The sequence below is a fragment of the Grus americana genome, chromosome 1 (genome assembly GCF_028858705.1).
Source record: "Grus americana isolate bGruAme1 chromosome 1, bGruAme1.mat, whole genome shotgun sequence".
Lineage (NCBI taxonomy): Eukaryota > Metazoa > Chordata > Aves > Gruiformes > Gruidae > Grus > Grus americana.
This window is the reverse complement of record NC_072852.1, coordinates 7,106,674-7,119,390: the sequence shown is the minus strand read 5'-3', so window position 1 is coordinate 7,119,390 and position 12,717 is coordinate 7,106,674. Positions and strand designations below refer to the sequence as shown.

Genomic DNA, 12,717 nt, shown 5'->3' with positions numbered 1-12,717 from the left:
CAGGTCTGTGGGTGAAACTTCCCTTGGCCATTACCGGCCCTGCCTCGGTAGTCTCTGGGTCAGATGCTTTTTTCAGTAACTCTGCTGTAATCTTTCGTTTGCAAAGCGGAAGAGGGAGAGGAAGGATGTCTGGGCTCCCCTGCTATGGCAGTGCCCAGGGGCTGGCTGTGGAAGGTGACTGAGCTTTTCTGCCTGATGAAAGGCACAGGGTAGCCTGCTCCTCACAGCTAACAAATAAAGAGAATTATTACAAATTTTCACAATAGATCAGGTGAGACAATCATTGCCTTCTGCCCTGTGCAGTGTTTTGCTGCTCAGGTGGCTGCTGCAGCACTTGGCAGGGGCTGAGCTGGTGGGAAGGGTGAGGTGATGCTGCTGCAGGGTGGTGGGACATGGTACTGGGTGCAGCAATGGCAAGTGAAGGGGCTAAAGGGCCCAGCTGTGATAAGCTGCTGCCTGAGCTCTGACAGAGTCCTGGGCTGGCTACAGCATGGGGATGGGGGATGTTCAATCTCACAGGCTTTGGAAATCAGAGCTGTGCCCTGATTTGATAGTTATTAAAATAATTTGTATTTATTGTCTTTTAAATTCAAACTTTCAATGTATGCACTAGTTTTTATCAAGTTATTTTATTGAGGAAGAGAATTTTCTTTTTTAAATGATAGGGTGGAACCAAACCCAAAAAAACTTCAGCTTTGTTTGTCCCTCAGATGAGGGCACTGTAACAGCCACAGTTCTTTGTGACACAGACACCTCCAGGGTAACAGTCCCTCAGCAGCTTTAGTTTGTGATTCCTAGGGCCCTGTGAAACAGGGGCAGGTGCAAAGACTCAAGGACAAAAGAGAAATTAAAGCTGAGTTGCTGCTTCAAGCCTGCCAGCTGCTTTCTCTACTGTTCAGTTTAATCCTGAAGTTACTGAAGCCTCTTAATTTGCCAGTTGCAAGTAGCAGCAGGTAATTATGACCCAGCAGAAAAATCCAAAGGCTGAGAAGTACTGACTAGCCGGGCTAACAAAAATAGTCTTTCCTTGCTGTTCCCTCAAGGTAAGAACACATCTGAGCATTCGGTGAAGTAGTCAGGGATGCACTGATGACTTTTCAAGGAAGGCATTTCCTAATGAGGGAGGGGTCACCTCACATGGGACCAGAAACCATCATTCAGAGGAAAAGAAAAAACCCCCACAACAAACCAACAAACAAAACCAAACCAGGCAAGAGAAGGGTGTGTTCCCTTAGAAGGGTTTGGCTCCATCCAGTCTAAGGACCCTCCTTACCTCAGGGGAAAAGGTATTTATAATTTGGGACTCAATGCTGCAAGGAAGACTCCTCTGCCTTTGCCTCTACATGACGCAGGGATTATCAGAAAGCAAAATCCTGTGTGAGAAAAGGTAAATGGGTTTTCAAGTTTTTCCACTCATTCACACCTCCCCCCCCCCCCAGTCTTTCAGTGCTGACAAATTAAAGACATCAAAGGCCTTGCTTAGGATCCAAGTCATGAAGCACAAGTTAGTTGGTGGTGTGGGGGTTGTAGGGGTACAGGATACACCTGGACACAGAACCATCAGGGCTTGGCTGTGCAGCCTGGGCACTCCCACACCATCACTGCCACGCTCACCGCTGCCTTTGAGCTGCACAGCCCTGGGTTCCCGCTCTGCCAGGAATGGCAATGACCAACCAGGCAGCTAAAGAATGTATTCTGTAATTTTTACCTTTACAGTACAGTCTGAGTTCATTCAGGAGCACTGTAAATTACAGTCCTGTTTGTGCCTCCAGCAGTACAGAAAGTCAGCCCAAGTTGCCAGGCTAAAACCATGATCTACCTTTAGCCTCATGCCTTCCCTGATCAGTTATAGGGTTTATTTTTAAGGGAGAGGCCTAATTTATTTTGTGCATGTATAAAACAAGTACAGGAGGAGTCAAAACATCAAAAGCTTATTCCCAAAGCTGTGGCCACATGAAAGGTTGACAGTACCTGGGCAGCTGTGTGCAGTTTTACCCTACAGCAAAGCTGAGCCACTGTAACTTAGTTTAAGTTTCATTATAGACTGAGCCAAGTTAAATTCTCTCACCCTGGCTCCAGGTTGGAGCTGGACACAGTGACAAGAGGGCAGCTGCCCTGTCCTGGCTCAGATGGGTACCCAAGCCCCAGGGCAGCACTGGAAAGCTAGGGACAGGCTGCTAGGGCTGCTGCCTGCAGGAGACAGAACCAGCTCATGCAAATGGGAGCTATTTTCTCTCTTTTATGATACAGAACCTCTGTTCAACACCGTCTCTGTTTAAGATACTATAAAAACCCCATCCATCTTCAAAACAGTGCAATTGTTCAAGAGTTCCAGCTGCACAACCTCTCCTGCTTGAAGAAGATGGGGCTGAAGCCACTGCCAGCAGCCCATAACCCTGGGGGGGTCTGGGCAAAAAGCAGCCATTCATGCCTGAAGGTCTGTTCTTCTGACAGTTTTGTCATTGTTGCTGGTTTTTATTAAATCAAAGGTTGTTAGTTTTAGCTCTAAACCATTCCCTGCTTGAAGTGGGACAAGTCCCAGTGCAAAATGATTTAGCCACCACCTCAGCTATGTAGCATTTCATTATGAAACCTTCACCTCTATACTGTACTTGGCAGCAGTAACTACTACTACACACCAGTGTCAGCACTTACTTCCAACCAAGGAACTACTCTAGCAGCCTCAATGTGCAAGTACCCAAACGAAGGACAGAAAGGCAGCAAACACACACTCAGAAGGGATGGGTAGGAATATTCTCTGAAGGGGAATTTTGTCCTGTGCAACAAGACAGACTTTACTCCTCAGCAGCATCACATCCATCGAAGGCAGCCACGGAAACAAAAATGAGTTTCTATTCTTTCATGTATAGAATATTCCCCTTGGAAAAGTCATTTTAATATTGCAAATCATCAGGAGAGGGAGGGTTTGCCTACTTCAAACACTGTTCAGGATGAACATAATTCCTGCAAGGACCCTGGTCACAGTTCCTGAGGCCCAGCAGTAAGAACACACATCTCTTGACAGAAGACACATAATCCTTCTCTTCCTCCCCCCCTTCACCAACGCTGTGACAGGATTGAGCTCTGGCTCACACACACATCCACAATTGCAAAAAGAAGAGTTACTAAATTGATATTAGCCATTCAAAAAAGTCACTTCCCTTCACCAAGAAGGATGCATGCTACTTGGGTGACAAAATTTCACCTCCCATCAGCCATCATTTCATTGGTTTTATCCCAGTTTAATATACGATTTCTCAGATTTGTGCAAGACAGTTACCTCTAACACAAGGGGAAAAAAATAAAATCACAGCAACCTATACACACACAAAACAAGATACACAAAATAGAGCTAAATTTATATACAGGTTATTAGCAGCTAGACTCTTAACTTCATTTAGTACATGGCTTTACTTACTACAGTTTTAGGCACAGAGAAGAATTTACCAGTAGGATATCTGCTATAATGAAGGGCCATAATGAATACCTCGCTCCAAGTCCTCACTGGGCAGAAATTGGTTTATCTAATGAAGATCTCTTACTTCCCACCAGCTGAGGACACAGCCCTGCACAAAGGATGAAAGAATATGATCCAGCTAATTCAGCATACTGCAACTTTAGATATTAAGCATCTAATTTATGTCTTTTTTTAAATAGGGTTATGTTACAGAGTTATTGAATAGGACTGAATTTCCATGAAATCATTAGTGTCAGGTGGTTTCCCCCTGGCCCCCCCCCCCATTTGCTTAGCATGGACTCCCAGCTGTAAACAACTCAAAGAAATTATTAGATGTGAAGATTGCTTTGTATGCACTTCACATTTATAATGAAGAATTTGCTTTAACAGGATTTAAAAGCACAAAGGTCATGAAACATTTAAATTTACTTAGCAGGTTATGTTAATAAATTATGATGCATCATCCACACGTAGGACTATTCCAGGCTGCACTAAAGCAGGTGCTTGGATGCATTTTATGTGCTTCCTTGTCTCTCTGATTTAGGACTGTAGACTTGGAGCCCAGCAAAGTAAGTATGTGCTTTACTTGCAGCATACAAGCAGCCTTTTTTGTTTCAGTGGCACTTCTCACATTTGATTATGCATGCGTAAGTGCTTTGCCAGACTGAGGAATGGCCACATATTTTAATTACTGATTGCTTATGTATAATATGCCTGTCACAGTGAGGAACATGATCGCTTACCCAGTGAAAAGGCTGAAAAGAATATCTACATAACAGAACCAGCCAGATACCATAACAACACAATTAAAAATTTAAGCAGCAAGCAGATAATTAAAAAAAAAAAACAAACCCGAAACAACCCAAAAAACCCCAACAACAATAACAAAAAAATTAACTTATGAGGCAGGTTGAGAATGATGCAAAGATTTTTCCTTCACAACAGCTTCATTTACAAGTACAGCTCAGCAAGTTTTAAGTACTTTATCATAAGAACTGCAAACTTGTTTATCACAGTTATGTCAGAGCTCCTCACTGAAGGGTGTGTCAGTTTCTATTACAGCCGCTCCCCTCCTCTTCTCCAAGGTTTATTACTCAGCTTCTTGGGAAAAAGAGGGGGTTACTTCAGGCTTTAGAAAGTGCAGAGAATAAGTGAGTTTTTCCTTTTAGAAAAGAAACAAAAACACAGAACTCAAACATGCAGGAATAACAATGAGAAATTTAGAGGGTCTGGAGTTTGGCGTTTGATTTGAAAATGGCTATTCTTGATGTTTTCAGGTGTACAAAAAGGGAAGGGAGTTTTAATGTGGAAGAGCAGCTTTGCCATATTAAAAAAAAATCATACCAACACACAAATATATTTTGGGACCATCTTTAAAAGCATGTCTGTTGAACAAAGGCAAAAAAGCACCAACTTGGACCATTCAGGAGAGACATGCTCTTACGTACAGCTCTCTCTTGTAACTCCACTTAGCTTTCAAGAATTTTGGCTGTAACTTCTGTTATGTATTGGCAGGGCAGAATCAAATAAGGCTGTGAACAGAGGATTATCAGGGCTGTCAAACTACAGGAAGAGCAAATGACAGTTTTTAGAATTAACAGAACTTACAGCTACTCTGTGTACTACAGCTATTGTTCAAAAAGTAACGGTTTCTTCACGGGAACCCTAATGTAAGAAATAAGACTTCTGACATAAGGTTCTCGCATTTGGTACAAAGTTAACTTGTTCCTATGGCTTCTCTGCTATAAGATCGTCACTGGTACAGAACAGTTGGGGTCACAGATTGTCAGGAGACTCTTTGGCTGTCAGTGCGAAAACTGGCGCATGGTGCATATCCTTGAGGCTTATCTGGTGCCTTTCACTGGACACGTAGGTTGCTAGAGCATGACCAAGAAGCAGGTGGCTGGGAAGAAAGGCAAGACTTCAAGTGAAGCAGCAGAGCGATGCAGTAACCCACTCAAAGCTTGAGCCACTCTGTTGAGGAGAAGGTCAAACCAGAAACTACCCTCTATGCAGTCTTGAGTCAAGTGGGGACAGAACAAGGAAGGAGAAGACTCCACCACTCGTAGGGAAAGAAGCCAAGCGAGATAATACAGACAATAAAAAAGTCGCAGAAGTGTGTCATGCTGGTCAGAAACTTCAGTTTTGACATTATCTTGAGCTCACATGAACAGACATACACATGTGGGCAAGACGGAGCTCTCTGTTTTGGCTTCAGAAAGAACAAAAGGAGATTCACCGTTCAGTTTGCTATGTACAACAATACTGCACTGTACACTTCAGTAACAAGATGCTATCCGCTATAGTCCAGCGTTACTTAAATAAAAGTCCTCCCAGTCACAAAGAGCAACAGATGAGTATCTCTGTAGGAAGGAGAGCTGAAACCCACTGCTGTACATGACCATACATGGTGCCAGTCCTTCTGGGATAAACACGAGTGGTCATTCCACAGTATCTAGTACCTCCTTAGCTTGCTTGAAGCAGAGAACTCCCCCTTTCTTCTTCCAATCTGTTTGATCCCAGTCCCGTTGGGACTATTCTAGCACAATGCCATGCTATGACTTCCTCCCATTGCCAAAGCATTCCTTCCAAATTACACAGTCTCTTTCAGTAGTCCCAGTTTCCGAAGTGCCTCTCTCCTAGCTTCTTCTGTTGAGCCGCGGCCAGAGAACTTTACCGTTATCCCTTGGGATCGAAATCCTGAAGGTCTAGGCAGCGAACCCGACCTCCTCCTCATATCCAGGTTTAGACTAGGTTGTTTATAATCATTAAAACTTTTTGCTGTGTTCTGCTGTGTGCTGCTGACCTTGTTAGCAGCAAGAGCCACCTCTGGTTTGATTGTTACAGTTTTGCCCATAGGAAGGAAAGGGCTGGGCCCGCTTTTTAAAATCTCATGGATGTTTTGATACCCATTGGGAACAGCATCTGCCTGTTTAGGCTGCACATCAAGCTGCCGAGTGCTTGATGCATGATCCACTTGGTCCTGAGCTGGCTTTCCCTTAACTAGGCCAAGTTTTGTCAGGGCCTCGTATCGTGTTTGCTCAGAGGAGAGATCCCTTAAGGAAGAACTTCTATTACGTGACAAGAAGTCATTTTTCTGCAGCTTCTCCTCCAGTTCAGCTGCCAGGAAAGCTCCTCCATTGATGTTGGCCAACACCTGAGCTCTCCGCTCCTGGACATTAACCGCTGCTTTTGAAATAGTCTCATTGAATTCTTTGCCACTGACATTTGTTATGTTGATGTTGCTCGGGAACCGGTGCAGTTTGGGTGCAGGTGCGGGAGGGTGCTTCGGAGCTGCAAAATAATCACCGTTGGCTACTGGTGTTTTCTTCCTATCTGAATTCCCTTCCTTGAGGGCACTGGGGAAGCGCACCTTGCTCTCCATCTGCTGCTCAGAAATCTTCTGGGCCATGATAAGTGGAGTGGGGATAGAGCGAAACAATTTTGGATGCTGCACTGGAGGAGGGGGTGGAAGAGGAAGAGTCTCAGACATTGATGGTGGTGGTACAGGGGGATGTGGAGGAAGGTCAGCAGGTACAGCTGGTTTAGGGCTCTCGGTTCTCCGGGTAGCATCCGACACTTAAAAGACAAAGCAGCAATAACGTCATTAAGTCTTCACACAGAGCAGAATACAAGGCTTTCTTTCACCTAGGATTAGCAAGCATCAGTACTCCCCTCACCCAAACTTTCTAAGTCAAACTCAGCCCACATTGCCAGAAGAAACTACAACTGAACTCCTAGCAACTGCATCTTGTAGGTGACGCTATAGTTCAAATCACCACATTTACAATACATTCACTAGAAGCCCTCTTTCTGCCATTCCTCCACAAGCTGCATGTTAGCTTTACTGTGTTTCAATGGCTGCTTTTTCTATAAGACTTTTGTAATTCTTATTTTTTATTATAACAGCCAGGAGAGGACACATTACATCCCACCATACGTACTAGCTGATAAATCCATTCTCCAAAAACAGAGCACGCAAACTCTACAGGGTGAAGAAAACAACATGCCATACACTATCTTGTCCCAAGTTTACCAATAGGAGCATGTGCCTTTCAGTCCCACACAAAAGTAACACTACAAACAATCTGCTGTCTTAACACTCTCACAGAAGGTTTGAAGAGGTCTTGGAGAAGCAGAGCATGAACACATTGACGAACACTAGACTGCACTGCTGCCATGGCTCTGCATAATATTCAGTTCTGTTACAACTCAGTCCCCAGGTAGGGGGACTGAGAGAGCAGTCTGACGACTTAGTCATATGCATGATCTCCATGAGAAAAAAAACCCCAAAGAATTTCAGAAATCACAAGTCAAATTAAAATCATGGTCCTTAGAGCTCCTGATGTGTAACAGACTCATCTTGAGGTAGTAAGGAAGGTACAGAATTTCTTTAGCTGTTTCTAATGAAAATTAGAGTATGTCAGGGCTAGGTCAAAGGGAAAAAAAACACACTTCAAAGAAATACTACCTGGTTCTGCATCTCTGCTAGGAGGGCCGTCATGGTCACTACTCTCAGGTGTTGACTGTACTAAGTCGATGATATCTTCAGTCTCTGAATGACTGGACACATTTTCTTCTGTTGACCTGGGAGACTGACAGTGGATGCCACTGTCACGTAAGACCTGCTCCTCCAAGTCATCTTCTAAGGCATCTATGGTTTCCTCAAAGAACATAAGAACATCCTGCTCTTCATGAGTTAAGTATTTCAGACTCTCATCATCCTATGGGGAAAAAAAGAAAAAAAAACAGAAAGATTAATGCCCTACAAGTACATACACTGATCACAAACACACCACCTCTTTGGAAAAAAAAAAAAAAAGACAAGAAAGAGGGAGGATGAAAAAAAAAGCCAGGAATTTACAGTGCATTAGTTTTGACTGAAGAACAGCAACTGGTATTTCATCCTTTAAAGTACCTAGAGTTCAGCAGACAAATGTCCATTTGAGTTGGACAGAAGAGACTGCTAAAAGATCATAAAAACAGACCAAAAAAACCCCACTACAACAAGAAAATCCCCACATATCCATGCCTTTACAAGGGTTAATATAACTTCTTCAGACTCTAAACTAGAGTAAGCTGTTTCAGTTGCTGTGTCAGGTTCAGAGAAAAGGCTTGGGGAGCAGTGTGGGAGGGAAAGGGTGCATTCAGGACAGTCCAACAAATGGGTTGATTCCCTTTTTCCTCTAGACCAAAGTGGGACTTGGCTTCTAGAGGCAGAGCTGGACCTGAAATCCGGCTCTACCACTGCACTCTGAGTTATGCAGAGTTATGTGGTAGATTACAAAGAAGTAATAATAAGGAGGGAAAGGGTTTCTGAAGATTTTTACCTTTGAGTTACAGAAAGGAAAAATTTAGAATAAATATGAAGATATGTTCCCTAGCAGTAAAGTGCCTTGGGCTGTTTTCTCCAGCAGGAAACAATCCTGTAGACCACAGAAGTGATAAATAATTACTTGGGTTATCCAGTCTTCATTTTCTGAGAGTCACTGCTCTTGATTAACTTGATTAACACACTATTGCTATGAGAAGCTAGGCAGCAATGCGCAAACTCTTTTCCCTCCACCTACACCCTGGGAAACACTCACTTTTCCAGAAGCTTGGAGATGACAAAGAATGATTAGGAAAGGCACTACATTAAGACAATGGATACAGGAAAGACATTTCCCAAGAGAGCTGTGTAAGTTCTGGAATGTAACTAAGTATTGTTGAAAAGTAAGTGAGGTTTTCCCTTTTCTGGATTGAATTTGTCACCCACCACGTATATACCAGAAATTTTGCCATCAGTAACTTAACAAGAAGGCACCAGCAAAGCAATTCAAGACAGCTTCCTTTCTCATCTCTACTTTTTGCTTTTCCAAGGACATCTGATTGTGCAGACAGGTAACAAGGCTACTTCTCAATGGAGAATTGGGGGAATTTAGGTAAATACATAAAGGTATGCAGTGCAAATATCCAAGACGTAGACATGTTCTTGCTAAGGCAGCACAACTTGCTTCAAACTCACCGTGCCTGTTCAGATCATCTTACGTTAGACTAGAATAAGAAAAACTATGTGCAGCTCTACCTGTTAACTCCTTGCGCAAACAAAGCTTTTATCCCCATCCCTGGCATTAAAAATAAGAACAATGTACCTCTGTAGAAGAGTAATGCCTATAGATTAAGAACTATTAAGTGCTGCATTGTACCAAGTGGAGTTAGTCTCCAGGCACTCAAAACACTACAGATGAGAAAATAAATGCTTTAGAGCTCTTAGTTGCCTTCTCCTGTGTGGCCAGTAGAACATTTACTCTGTAGATAAATGAATGAAATACAGAAGATGAACACACAGCCTTTCAGCCATTCTTAGTTCAGACACTCCAGGACAGGTTTGCTTATCTGTGGCTGCAATCATGTGATCATAGGAGTCTTCAGTCACAGCTGGTGCAGTTTTCTGTTAAAACAGAAGACTGAAGTCTTGCAGGGAAATACAAAGTTGGTTTCAACAAGAGGTTCATCCTACAACTACATTTCTGGAGATTCAGATTTATTGTCATCAGGGTGACCATAGTTGGATGGCCGGGAGACACATGCAGAGGTGTGGGCATCTCTAACTTAGCCTTACCATCCACAGTGCACTGTCAGAATAAGTAACTTACTGCAGCTTGCAGCAAAACTGCTACAAAAGCTTAAATTTGGATGCCATTTGCAATTGCCTATTTAAAGCACTAACTTCAAAGGCTGACGTATTCCACAGCTCGCACCCACCACATGGCAGAGCTCAGTTTTCAAAGGCCAAGGAAAGTTTTACAGCTGCACTTGAGAAGTGAGACAGACAAACCTTCTTTTTTTTTTTGTTCATGGATGTTGAAATCTCCTTCCTTCCCCACCCAAATACTCATACAGCCACTGTCTAGTAGGCGAGAGAATGACAGGAAGGGAGCTGTTGCTAGGTAGGTCCTAGCTGGAGCTGAACAGGACTCCAAGAAGCTTTTGTTGTGTATGAGCTCACTGCAAGAGCCAGACTTCCGCAGTCAAAGGAAAAAGGGGGTTGTGTTTCAGAGGTTCATAGTGGCAGCAGATCCAGAGTGCGGTACAGTACAGAAATGACTGTGCCACACAGTTCATTTAAAAGAACAACTGCTCCCACATGAGCTTAATGCATTTGATCAAGAGCTGAGCAAAACAACATGTGAATTGAAGTTAAAGGCTTTCAGAAGCCCTTCCTTCCATCTGTTTTTGTGCTGCAAGACTGAGTGCTTTTCCATGCCAGGTAAGATTTGCAGGAGAACTGGTCAGCAGAGCTCTGTCTGACTTACCATCCCTCATGGATCTTGCTGGAAACCAGCAGCTTCCCCTTAGGTGAAGGATCTGAAATGACTAACCATCTCTTTGCAAATACATCTGTAGCAAATGGCATACCTAGATTTGAAAGGCCAACCTCATCTCAGTTAGCACTTTGATCTCTTTCCTCACACAGTTTTCCTTCAAGACGACAAATGTCACATTTCCTCAGGAAAAAAGAAAAAAAAAAAGAAAAGAAAAAAAGAGGACAGAGAAAAGGCAACATTATGGCAGGTCACCATACTGAGATACAAGGCATCCAGCCTGCCTAGAAACTCCCTCAGGCAAGGCATGTTTCACTGAGAGACAAGGAAATAATTCCATTTCAGACACACAAGCGTGGTGAAAATAAACCTACTCAAGTTGGTCAAACCAAAGGAGCTCAGACATGTAAAGCAAGCAGTGACTGACTTTACCACTGGTCTGAGAACAGTGGTTTATTATAAAATGCCCACTTGTATTACTTATAGTAAAGCTTTCAGAAAGATGGGAGGAATTTTGTTGCAGTTAACTGGTGTTAGTTTTAACTAATGTTACCAAGTCTGTTTGTAATTAGTTCATTTTCAACATATTCCAAGTACTGGAACAGTTCATATTCTTTCTCATCTGGTTTTCCAGGCCTCCTTTCTCCTTGAAGAATCTGGGTTTTTAACAGTTGAAGCAGAGTCTTTTCAGCTGCTTGAGTTATTCCCCTCAACTCCCTACTCTCAATACACAAACACACCTCCCAAAGCTAAATCTCACGTACACCTAACACTACCAACTTTAAAGCTACTGTCAAAACACAACCTAAATTTGAAACTTTAAAATTGTGCCTTAGCTGAGGATTAAAAAGATTGCTTGGACAGAAAAAAATTGGGATGCAAACAGCTGAAATAGCTGAGTATGCTCAGCTGGCATTAATATTTTAGATCCTTGTGCAGCCAAACATTTCCTGCTTACACCAAACAGGAAAGAGTCTGTTATGACGGTCTTTAGTGTAAAAGAGGAAAAAAGAAACAAGAAAAAAAGAGAAGAATAGAATCTGTTTCATAGAAAAGATCCCTTTCCTATCCTGTCCAAAACAGTGACTTAGTATCAGAGGCCCACAATTTTTCACACGCATCCAAAGAAATTCTTAACATCACATCCAGAATCCTAAGACCAGCACAGCTTTGACAGAAACAGAACAGGGGGGTAAATCCCAAGGAATCTGCAGTAGTTATTAAAAAAAAATTATTCTGAAAACTGCTGGAGAACCAAATGGTATTACCTATGTCAAACAGTTAGCAAATTAGCAAAATACCAGTAGAAAAGTGGATTCAACTGATTTATTGTCAATCACTTGACAGTGCCAGAGAATTAACAGACACAGTTCTGTGGGAGAGAAGTGACTGGATGCTTCTCAAAAACACATGAAGGGAGAAAACTACTCTAATACATAGGAGGAAGAGACCAGTGTAGCACCACTTAGGCCTCAGCCTACTAATAAAAAGGCAGGCAGTTCTACTTGTAAAAAGAAAGGCGGAGAAGAAAGTCCTGCACACAGGAACAGTCTCAGAACAGGTACAAAAGCTGCAGCACAGAAGAAAAAAAAGCACGTACCTCTGATTATATTTACAGAAAGGGAAACAGAATGGTTCATACCCCTGCGTTACTTAAGTTGGAAGCAAGTGAATGCACAGGGCAGGGAAATGGGGTTGGCGGGGGGGGGGGGGGGGGAGCATTGCTGTAAATTGGATGGATTTGTACTCTTCTGCTCTACATGCTTCCAGTTTCCAGCAATACATGGCTTAAGGACTTCCCAGTTGCATCCGCATCTGTGTACTTAACAGCCCTTAATGAGTTTTTCTAGCATGAATTCATCTTATTGTTTAAGCCCATTTAAATGGCTGGCATACACAGCATTCTGTGGCAATGAGTTCCATAGTTTAATTGTGTGCTGTGTCAAAAAGTAC

At 42.9% G+C, this 12,717-nt stretch overlaps 1 protein-coding gene across 1 annotated transcript in view; it reads right to left on the bottom strand.

The window, feature by feature from the left end:
* Positions 1–794: 794 nt before the first annotated feature.
* PROSER2 (proline and serine rich 2) overlaps positions 795–12,717 on the bottom strand; it is a 28,786-nt gene continuing 16,863 nt past the window's right edge. Inside the window, exons 3-4 of the mRNA XM_054819270.1 lie at positions 7,929–8,181; positions 795–7,036 (exon numbers count right to left, since the gene is read on the bottom strand). Coding sequence (XP_054675245.1) covers positions 6,051–7,036; positions 7,929–8,181 — 1,239 coding nt within the window. The 3' untranslated portion in view covers positions 795–6,050. The remainder of the gene's footprint in view (positions 7,037–7,928; positions 8,182–12,717) is intronic.